The sequence below is a fragment of the Marmota monax genome, unplaced genomic scaffold (genome assembly GCF_021218885.2).
Source record: "Marmota monax isolate L192 unplaced genomic scaffold, Marmota_monax_Labrador192_F-V1.1 WCK01_AAM20220418_F8-fsc00011, whole genome shotgun sequence".
Taxonomy (NCBI): Eukaryota; Metazoa; Chordata; class Mammalia; order Rodentia; family Sciuridae; genus Marmota; species Marmota monax.
The window spans coordinates 2905525-2917561 of record NW_026693082.1 but is presented as its reverse complement, the minus strand read 5'-3'; the positions used below and the strand labels follow the sequence as shown (position 1 = coordinate 2917561).

General features: G+C 35.9%; 1 protein-coding gene across 5 annotated transcripts in view; it reads left to right on the top strand.

The window, feature by feature from the left end:
* Lnx2 (ligand of numb-protein X 2) overlaps window positions 1–12037 on the top strand; it is a 77958-nt gene that overhangs the window by 43057 nt on the left and 22864 nt on the right. For all 5 annotated transcript variants that reach the window (XM_046454068.2, XM_046454064.2, XM_046454066.2 and 2 more), the window contains one exon: window positions 11171–11430. In XM_046454068.2, the coding sequence (XP_046310024.1) occupies window positions 11171–11430 (260 nt within the window). The remainder of the gene's footprint in view (window positions 1–11170; window positions 11431–12037) is intronic.

Below are 12037 nucleotides of genomic sequence, written 5' to 3'. Positions count from 1 at the left end.
ATAAAGCATAATTCCAATTAAAAAAAATGTTAGAAATGCTTAGGTTTACAGAGAAACTGCCTATATCTAAACTATGTTGTCTGAAAATGGAGGCCTAAAAAGAATAGGCTAAGGATTGGGAATTTAACTCAGTGGCAGTGTGCTTTCCTAGCATGTGCAAGAACCTGAGTTTGGTCATCGATCCTGAAAAAAGAGAAAATAGGATGGATAGACTTGAAAATGCATGTAGTTCAATCTTAATTTTCCTGTGTGTCTTTTGTCACCAGTAGGCATTGAATCTGAACATAAGACTTCCTAGAATTTGGCACCAGGCTTTGGAATATGCTAATCTGGGTCAGGCCTCGTTATAGCTGTAGAATACTTTGAGCTTTTTATTTCTCTTCATAGTTCTATTCTTAAGGTATAAGATTCTTTTGTGCCTTTTTTTTTTAATTATTTTTATTTTTTGGAGGGGGTGTGCTAGTGCTTGGGATTCAATCCAGTGGCACTTAACCACTAGCCAACATCCCCAACTCTCTTTTAATATTTTATTTAGAGACAGGTTCTCATTGAATTGCTTAGGGACTTGCTAAGTTGCTGAGGCTGACTTTGAACTCGTAATCCTCCTGCTCAGCCTCCCAAGCTGCTGGGATTGCAGGTGTGTGCCACCATACCTAGCCTTTTGTGACCTTTTATCAATATTAATTATGAGATTTAGAGGAACCAAACAAAGTCTTAATTGAGAGAAGTGAGTTAAAAATTTCTTAGATTTTTAGGAATATTCATTGAACTAGTATGCATATAAGAATTTAATATAGAGTATTTTCTATTAAAACATTTATGATGCTGATTTTAAAAATTAGGAATTGCAAACTATCCTTTTTATTTATAAGTTGATAAACAATTACATCTTTTTGGACGTTCATTTTCCAGGTGTGCTTATTAATATTTGAGGTCCGAATTTATTCATTTCCAAGGTATCTTAAACCTAAATGTGAAAGATACAATGTAAAGGTGGATTATTGGGAAAAGTGGTTATTTGCCTGCTATAAATAGTACAGAGTGATTACTAATACAAATATAAAATGTTAAATTATAAAAGTTAATAAGATTTTTGTATTCCATATGAACACAAATGATGACGATCTTGCCTTTCTCTGGTCTCAATTTAAAATGTTAAAATTCAAGTAGAAGTGTTTTATCTTCTAAAACTCAACTGTACATAATATAGTTCTTCATTCATTCAACAGATATTGTGTACTGTGTGCTACACACTGTTCTGCAGACTACATAATCCTGGCAAGCTGATAGCAAGTTGGAATCTTCTGGGTTGCAGATTCCTTTAGGATTGTGACTGTGTCTTTACTAGGCTTTGGATTCATTTGCTCAAAAGTTGACACTCTTCTAATATTTATTCAATTCGGTTGTTAGCCTGTGCTCTGGTTATCCAATATTGGGAAACTAATCAGGCCAAATAGAGGGACATACATCAACAAGCATTTGATTCTTTGCACAGATTCTATGAGTTAGGAATTCAGACACGACACAGCAGAGATGGACTGTCAGTGCTGCATATCTAGGCCACATCTGGGAAAAGCATAAAGCCAGGGACTACAACAGTCAGAAATGGAGAGTCTCCTTCCAAGATGGCTTCTTTATTCACATGTCTGTCTCCAAGGTGGGGATTAATAGAAGCTTGGGCCCAGCTGGAGCGCCTACAGGTGGCCTTTCTGTATAGTGGCCTTGGAGTATTTAAAGTTTTTATGTAGTTGTTTAGTGTTCTTGTAAACAAGGCAGACATTTCAAGGCCTGGTATGATACAGCCTCAAGTCACCTGGCATCTCTTGTCTCTTTGTGGGAAACAGTGATAGAACCATGTAGACCCATCAGAAAAGACATTGACATCATCTTATGATGAGAAAAGGTAAAAAATGATTGCAGCTATATCTCAAATCAACACGAAGTAGTAAAAGAATGATGTGCTGAGGCATAGAACGTGATTGTTATGACTGTGGTGTCTTTGTACACAATCTTGTGAGAAATAGGTAATTTTTGTAAGTTTCACTAAAATTCACAGAATTTGAACATCAGCAACAATAAGTCTCATAAAAGTCATGTCTATCATGTACCTTTTGTCCTTGAATATTTAGGGTTTGAAAACCTCTTAGTTATGGGTAGAAATAGAGCATTAGCAATAGTTTATATAAATTTGGTGATTTAAAGTATTAGATTGCCTTCCCTATTTGAAGACATTCTCTTAAGAAATATGTTTCAAGCATGGGCCAGTGGCGCAATGGATAACGCATCTGACTACTGATCAGAAGAAATATGTTTCAGTTTGAGAAGAGCTGACATTTTCCTCCTACAGTTAAAAGTAAAATATTTAGGAAAAATGAATGTTTCTAAGTAAAAGTACTCTTAATGAATTACATATTAGTAAAACAATGAAGAATTTAAAAAATGTAGACAGTGTCTGGCTTTGAATGAAAAAACAAAGTCTTTAAGAAATATTCTATTTATTATACTAAATATGTAGCATTTAAATCATTACTTTGTTATATTCTGCCAAGCAACATCAATAATAAAGCATTCTTCCTTACCTCTTTTAGCCTATTCCTAACCCACCCTCAATAATTTAACATTTAAAGATATAGTAATTCTAAATGTTAGTTTTTTTGTTGTTGTTAAATTGTGCATTTGCATCCTATTTTTCTTTTTTATAATTTTTAAGAAGGAAAAGCCCATTTGGTGAATTAGAGAAGGTCTCAGCATAGAAAAAACTTATTAAAGGTTTTCTCTCTGACGTACCAGCTGACTATCAGGTATCTTTTTGCTTTCCCATGTCCTTTGAAGGACAAATAAGTTGATTTTTATGAAGCCCAGTTTATTTTTTGTTTGCTTGTGCTTTTGTGGTCATATGTAAGAAACCATTGGTTGGGCTGGGGTTGTGGCTCTGTGGTACAGTGCTCATCTAGCACGTGTGAAGGCTTGGGTTCGATCCTCATCACCACATAAAAATAAATAAAAAAATAAAGGTGTGTGTACAACTAAAAAATAAATATTAAAAAAAAAAGAAGGCATTGGCTAATCCAAGATTACAAGGATTTACACCCAAAAGTTTTATAAGCTTTTACATTTAGGTCTTTGATCTACTTTTAGTTAATTATTTGTGGGAGAACATAATGTGTATTATTCAACCCTTTAAATTTTATTGAGGCTTTTTTTAATGGCCTACCTCATGGTCTATCCTGGTAAATTAAATGATTCCATGTGTTCTTGAAAAGAATATGTGTTCTGCTATTGATAGATGGAGTGTTCTGTAGATGTCTGATAGGCGTAGTTGTTTTATAGTCTTATTAAAATCTGTTTATTCTTTTGTTCTTATATCTAATCGTTCTACCCATTATTGAAGCTTTCGTTATGTTGAATTCTTTCTTCCTTAAATATTTGTTGTGTTTCTGGGGTCTGTTGTTTGGTGTGTTTATATTTATAATTGTTATATCTTCTTGATAGATCAGGCTTTTCTTTCATCATTATAAAATGTCCTTTGTCATTAAAAATTATTTTTTCTTCTAAAATCTATTTTGCTGAAACTAGTATGCCTTCCTATCCTCTTTTGGCTATTGTTTATATGTTTGTTTGTTTGTTTTCTTTCCATCTCTTACTTTTGGCCCATTTATGCTTTTGAATCTGAAGTGTGTCTCTTGTGGGTAGTACATAGTGGGATTGTGTTTGTTTTGTTTCTTTATCTCATTCTGCCAATGCCTGGCTTTTGAATGGATATTTACTCTAATCAAATCATCAATTTAATTACTCATAAAGTGGCATTTATGTCTGCCATTTTGCTATTTGTTATTGTCTTTCTCTGTTTCTTTATTCCTCTGTTCTGTTTTTGTGTTAGATTTTTTCTAGTACATCATTTTAATTCTCTTGTATTTCTTTCTTTCTTTGCTTGTTTGTTTTTGTACTGGGAATTGAACCCAGAGGTGCTTAACCACTGAGCCATATCCTAAACCTCTTATTTTTTATTTTGAGACAGGGTCTGAGTTGCTTAGAACCTAAGTTGCTGAGGCTGGCCTAGAATTTGCAATGCTCCTGCCTCATCCTCCCAAGTTACTGGGAATACAGACATGAGTCACTGGGATTATAGGCGTGCATCACTGCACCCAGCCCCTGGTTATTTTAACTAAAATTATTTTCTCAGTGGTTATCCTGGGATTACAATTAATGTGTTTGTTTATAACAGCTTTATTCACAGAAACAGAACCAATAGGAGATTTCTTTTTTTTTTCCAATTTTTTATATTTATTTTTTTTTAGTTGAAGTTGGCCATAATACTTTTATTTTATTTATTTATATCTGGTGCTGAGGATTGAACCCAAGGCCTCACATGTGATAGGCGAGCGCTCTACCACTCAGCCACGATCCCAGCCCCAGGAGATTTCTTAATGAAGAGTTGGCTCCCATGATTATGGAGAGACTGAAAAGTCCCACAAGATGCTGTCTACTAGCTGGAGACTTGGGATAATCAGTGATGTAATTCAGTCTAAAGGTTTGAGAGCTAAAGGAGCCATGGTGTAAATCCCAGTTTTAGGCGTAGGAGAAGATGAGATGTCCCAGCAGTGTGAGAGGGGAAAAGGGACTATGTTGTCTTTCCTCTGCCTTTTTCTCTGTACAGATCCTCAATGGATTGAATGATACCCAACCATATTGTAGAGAGGTCTTTCCCTTATACTTTACTGAGTTCTCTGATTGAGCACTACCTTCATCTAGACCCACCCTCACAGACACACCCAGAAACAATGTTCAGTTTGGGCACTTACTCCATGGCCCATTCATATTGATAAAATTATCCATCAACACTAGGTATACAGAAACTTTGCATAATCACACACTGCTTCACAGCGTTTCAGTTAATAACAGACTGCACATATGGTAGTGTTCTCATAAGATTATAATGGAACTGAAAAATTCCTATTGTCTAGTAATGTCATAGCCAATGTAACACTGGTGTAACGTATCACCATGTGTTTATGGTGATGCTCATGTAAACAGACCTACTGTGCTTCCAATCTTATAAAAGTATAACAGGTACAGTTATGTAGAGAACATAATATTTAATAATAAATGACTGTTACTGCTTTGCGTCTTTACTTTTTATCATACCTTCTACTTATTAAAACATATTTTGTTGTTGAACAGTATTCTGTGTTATGCCACCAGCAGCCTCATACATCTTGTTTGCCATATCTCGAGCACATCAAACGGCTACCTTAAGTAATTGACCTGGACCACATAGAGTTGTTGAGTGCACTCTGCAGTACTTAATGGTGCATTTCTCAGAACATTTCCCCATTAGTAATGATGCATGACAGTATGTACTTTTGTTTTCTCCTCCTCTTTCCTGCTGTTACTATTATGAAAACTTCATCTTTGTGTATTATGTACCCACCAACAAAGAATTCTAATTGTTGTTTTGTATAGTTGTCTTTAGAGCAGATAGGGAAAAAAATGTTATAAACAACAACAAAAAAAGGAAGATATGCTATCTTTTTATATTTATCCACCTTTCCTGGAACTCTTTATTTCTTCATGTGTATTTGAGTTACTGTCAGGTATCCTTTCAGGTAAGCCTAAAGGACTCTTTTTAGTATTTCTTAGAGGGCAGGTCTGCTAGCAACAAGCTCTTTGTTTTTAGTTTATGTGGTAATGTCTTAAGCTGGTTTTTGTTTTGAAGGATAATTCTACAGGATATAGATATTCTCTTGTGCTTTCCATTTTAATTTTTTTTTAATTTTTAAATTTTAAAACTTTGACCATGTTATCCATGGCTGGCCTTTTAGCCTCTATGTTTTCTGAAAAGAAATCATCAGGATCTTATGAGGATCTTTTCCATGTGATAAGTTGTTTCTCTCTTCCTGCTTTGAAGATTCCTTTTCTTTGTTTTTTATCAGTTTGATTATGATGTGTCTACTTATGGAACTCACTGCTAGTTTTCTTACTTGGACTTTGTTGATCCTCTTAGATGTAGAAATGAATGTGTTGTTTTTTTTTTTTAGTCAACTTTGGTTTTGATTATTTCTTCAAATACTCTTTCTGTTCCTTCTTTTTTCTGCTCCTCATGGTACCCCACAGGGCCCTACTCCTTCCCCCCACCACCACCATTTTTCTTTCTGTGTTGTTCTTTTTTGTTTTCTCTCTCATTTTTCTTTCTGTGTCTCAGATTGATAATCTTAGTTAACCTATCTTCAAGTCTGCTTTTTCTTTTCATGTCTGTTCTCTAGCGAATTTCTTGTTTATTGTACTTTTTATCACTAGAATTTCAATTTAGTTTTTTATTATGCTTTCATTTTAATTGATACTTTCTTTTTGGTGAGACATAATTCTCATATTTTCTTTTAGTTTTTTATATATGGTTTTCTTTAGTTCTTGAATATTTTCAAAATAGCTGATTTAAGTCATCGTCTATAAATATAATGTTTGGGCTTCCTTAGGGACAGTTTTTATTGTTGCTCTTTTCCTGTGTGTGGACCATACTTACTTGTTTCTTTGCATTTCTCTTAATCATATTTTGAACTTCTGGGCAATTTAAATAATATAATCTGGCAACTCTGGAAATTAGATTCTTTCCCCTTTTCAGGATTTATTATTGCTTTTGTTATTGTTATTTGTTCTGTGACTTCTATGAACTAATCCTTTTTAATCTTATTCACTGGTCAGCTAATGATTGGACAGACTTTCATAAATGCCTGGACGCAATAAATCTCAACATCTTCGCGAGGGCTCTGTACATGATGGGGAATGCTATGCCTTCACCACTCTGAGCAGTTGACAGCTCTGCCTAAGTTTTCATACTCTGTTTTCACAGCGCTTCATCATCAACCCAAAGTGAGCTCAGGTCTTCTTTTATCTTTCCTGTGTGTATACACAGCCCTTGAACCCCTGAAGACATTTCATTCCCTAGTTTTTCTTTTTAAGTTTTTCTTTTCAACTTTTGCTTTTCTCCCACAGGCAGTCACAATCTTAAGCAACTGTATGTGATTCTCCCCTTCCCTCCAACAAATGCCCCCAGCAAAAAGACTATTTGTACTGAGCAATCTCTAAGTCAGACAGAGACAGCCTTCTGAGTGGAGGCCTCCAGGGAACCAACAGGTCATTTAATGACAGTTTTCTGAGCATGGGGCTTTGGAGGCACTCCAGTTGGCTCCTCTAATGACTGTGAGACTCCTGATTTTCAGTATGAAGAGACTGTTACTTTTCCAGTAATGCAGCTGAGGAGATGGGGATAGCAATAGGACTTGTCCAGTTGCCACAAAGCTCCCTGTTCAGATTCAGAATCAGCCATTTTCCTTAAATAAATCCTTTCTGAATTACTCCAATTCTTTGACTAGAGTTCAGAAATAATTGGTTCTGATGATTTCTTCCAGTCTTCACATTGCTTTTGTGGAAAAGAGGCTTTTTAGATATCCTGAAGCACTGTTTTCACCAATATCAGTTGATTTGGGGTTTTGCATAGTTTACTTTATAACTTTTTATCATTTTTCTTGGTTCTAGGATGTTCACATTCTTTCAGTTCCTTTACTTTCCAGACATTGTATGGCACTTAGCATGTGTTGCTTTATTTTACTGGTATATTACCACCACTGTTACCCCACTATTAATACAACTGATAATAATATAGTGTGTTCTTTTAAACCATATGTTTCCTTATATGAATTTGCTCATATACAATTTTTATCAGGGAATATGTTGTTGTAGCACAAATCAAGTGGGAATAGACATGACCTTCATTAAGAGAAGAAAAAATATCCCTCAGTTTGGCACTTGGCTTCTGCAAGAGCCCTTTGATTTTATTTTAAGAAAATTAAAATGCACACTTTCATCTAGAGACCCCGCCCTGTGGAGGTACAGACCTCAGCCTCTGGCAGTTTGTGCTGGACATAGCCTCAGACTCCACGTGCACAGGTGTTCTCAGCACATGCCTACCCTGTTCTAATAAAACATTGTACACATTTCTATATTCGTTTTTAATATCTCTATACTACTCTACTACATTCAGTTACCTGCTTGAATAAACCAAGCTGCCTGCTCTATTCCCATAGTTTGTGTTAGTGTTAAGGGCTCTGTTTCCAAAACTACATAGGTTTTTGGTTTTGTTTGCTTTTTTATTTATTAATTTTTAACAACTACTATGGCCCTTCTAGCTCTTACATCTATTATTATTTCTAGGAAAGTTTGTAGAACAAATTTGATTTATGTTTTTCTGAGACTGGGGGGCATGTGATAGGAAGGAAAGAGCAGAAACCTTTGAAATATGATTATATTTGGATTGGGGCTCTGCAATAAAATAGCTGTGATGTTGGCATAGTTAAGTCTCAAGTGTTCCATTTATAAATGGAGATAGTAAAGTGGTTGTGAGGCAAATAATGTGTATAGGAGTCTTTGTCTTTCAGTTGATTACAAATTTGATAGTTCTGAGCTGTTGGTCATGAGCTTTTCTGTCAGATCTATTTGTTCCCTAACAGTTTTTTAAAATAAGTTTATTGTGGTATATTTCACATATTATAAAACTCGCCTTTTTAAAGTGTACAGTTTTAGTATATTCATCACAATCTAATTTTTAGAACATTTCAATACAACCAAAAAGAAACACCAGGCCTGTTAGCAGCTATTTCCATATGCTCAGGTTTTGAATGGACTATCCTAACCCTCTTTTTCCTTTAAATTGTTCAATTTTCAGTGTCTAGTTTGCTTAGAATGCCTGGTATATTAACAAAAATGTTTATATTATACTCTGGGCTTTTGTCCTCATTGCCAAGTTTCTTTTCTCATGTCACCATGATCTGTATTAGCTTTCTGTTGCTATGACAAAATACCTGAGATAATAAACTTAAAAGGAAGAAAGGTTTATTTTAACTTGTGGTTTCAAAGGTTTCAGTCTGTGGTCACTTTGGCCCTATTGCTTTGGGCCTGTGGTGGCATAGTACATCATAGTAGGGAGTGTGTGGTAGAGGAGGCCTGTTCGTGTCATTGTGGTGGACAAGCAAAGAGAGGAAAGGGGACAGGATCCCAATATCCCCTTCAAGGGTATGCCTTCTAATGACCTATTTTTCTCCCACTAAGCCCTGTCTCACAAAGGTTCACCACTTCCCTATAGTGCCGTTGCTGGGAACCAAGGCTTTACATGAGCTTTTGGAGGATATTTCAGATTCAAAATAGAGCACCTTTGAAATACACCCTGAGTTTTTCCCAAATCAGACTGAAAGCTCCTTATTTGCCCCTGTTTGGCAATTGCCTTGTTGGCCACTCTGCCAGTACTCTGCCTCCCTTAGTTAGGTGTGGAGTTTCCTCTTCCCATCTTCTGTCTGTGGTTCTGTCTCCGTCTGCTCAGCTGACCCATCTTGTCTGACTCTGGGTGTTCCCAAAAGTCCTGTCTGTGGCATTCTTCCTCTAATGCTGGGTGAGGTCATTTTTCCGTGTTTTTAAATGATATCCTTTTTAATATCTTTCCTGTTCCTGTCAGTAATTTCCTGTTTTGTTAGCAATTTGCTGTCCCATTGGGAATGTAAGTATGCCTGTTTCTTCACCTCTCCAACAATTTTGGGTTTACCTTTTTGAAATTTTGTTTTTAGTGTGTTTTTAGATATGCCATAATTATTTGGTGTGCGGATAATTTAGGATTGTTGGCTTAGCCAATTCCCAGATGTTCACATTCTGTTTATATTTTTTATTTCCTGCTTCTGGTCTGTTTTTTTTTTCCTCTGAGTACTAGCTTTTGCCCATGTGGATATTTGTCTATGATATATTTTGGAAATTAAATCTTAACCTATTTTTTTCAGTCAATATTTTTATAGTCCAGTTTTTGCCTCTAGTTTTTTGGGGGAGAGGAGGATAAAATATTTTTAAAATATATTTCTAATTAAATCTGCTTATCTGACAAAAGTAGTGTTTTCCATGATCTAATTTCAGAAATGTTTGTCAGGTCCTTGCAGGAACAATGCAGAGAAGAAAATCAATTATCCCCCTTATTAACAAGATATAGAGAAAACAAGAAATGAGAGAAAAGTGAATAAAAGGAAGTTCATAGCGGGCCTTTTCAAGAACTTGAAATATACGGTTTAAAATAAATCTTTAGTCCTCAAGGGAAAACATTACTTTTATAGTTAAGGAGTAGCTTTTAGTTGTATTTAATCCTGTGTTTTGTTAGAAATGTGGGAATTTTAAAAATATTATTATTAAATGAAGGTCTGCAGCCTTAGTATACAGTCTAGGATAATCTCCTCTCCCAGAGGGGGCTCTCATTCACTAATTTGCATCTTCCACTCTTCATACTGGGCATTATTGGTCATGACGTCCAACTAGGTGTCCAATTAAACGAATATCATTTCTAATATGTTATATAAAGCCTTTATTTAAATGTTTTGAGTTTAAATAAGGGTCCATCTGACCTTTCTGTTTGCGTAAATAAGTAAAAATAAGTGCGTTAACAGTTCTTATTTCTTGGTATTATGTAAGTTTCCCAAATAATTGAAATACATTCTTCAGCTCACATAGCTTATCTGTAATGCCAATTTTGCAAACCTAGTTTTATTGACTAGGAGATATCTCTTTGTCTCCCTTCATGTCTATCATAGTTATTTGGGCCTGTTTCTAATCAACTGTGCCTTGCTTTAAGTTGTAAAGCGTCAGGTGCATTAGTACCCACTAATTAATGGGTGTGTAATGTAACTGTGGAGAGTAGAGTGGCCTTGAGGCACACTGAGCATCTTAAGTTGGGACACCCCTCCGGGCCGAGACTGATGATCCATTCCTCTGCTTGAGACAACTTGCCTGTGAAAGGGATCATATGATCAGATTCTTGGGGTCAGTCCTGCAACGCAGACATTATTGAGTGTTTTCTGATGACTAATGTATACCTGAAAATGGTTCTCCACTGAAGTATTCTTTGAGATTGATATCAAACCACTGTTAATGCCAATGCCATTTATTTGTAATTTGCCTGCTATGTGGAGTGTAAGAACTTATTTTGAGATCAGGATCAGAATTTTGTACCACTTGTGTGGTATTTCTAGGATCTTTTTGAAAGGAAGCCTCTGCAGTTCCTTTGTTCAAGAAAACTAGTAATCCACCCATCCCTCTCCCTTTTGTTTACTTTTCAAATCATCTGGAAACCACCTAATACTCTTTCTAGGTGTCCTGGAGCTTCTCATCGGAGAGTTGCCTTAGAGAGAAGGAAAACTAGTAAAACTCAGACAGAGATTGAGAATGAAAATGGATCCACTATAATAGATCCTTCAGGTACTTTATCTCTAGAAACAGACTGTTTGGGGATGGGGACAGGCACAGGCACAGTGCCCCCTGAGCGGAATTCAACACCTGCATCTCTTCCCACTTGGACTGAAGAGCCTGGCTTGGACAACCCTGCCTTCGAAGAGAGCACCGGAGCCGACAGTACGTGCAGTTTATCTCTTCGTGTACTTCCTCTCTATATTGCCTTCTTTCCCACTACTCTTCCAACACTTTGTCCTCTTTAAAAATATCACTTTGAGATGTAATTCACATACCACATCATGCACCCTTTTCAGTGTATAGTTCTAGCAATTTGCATTTTAGAAATAAAACATGAGTCTTACCCTGGAGGAAGGTGAACCTTCCCCATCCCTTTTCTCTAGTAATCCACAAATTCACTGGTCATTCACACAGTTCTTATTATTCATGTGTATGTGTTCAGAAACTTGTTTGTCTCTTGACATAAGAAATCAACAATATCAAGAACAGAAACAAAAATGTTAGCTGATATCAACTGCTTATTCTATGTCAGGCACTATATTGAGTACTTTCTATGTAGTTAATTAATGCTTAAACATCATTAGAAGATTAAGATTAAAAGGGAAAGCTTATATAGCCACTAGGTAGCTGGGGATTTGATATCTGACTTCAAGAACATGCTTCTAATCATCATTCACCTCTGGAGCTAACCACAGCTCTATCTGTACACCCCACCAGGAAATAAACGGAAAGCCTGCAGTTCTAGATCTTAGGCAGTCCTCTGCAGTTA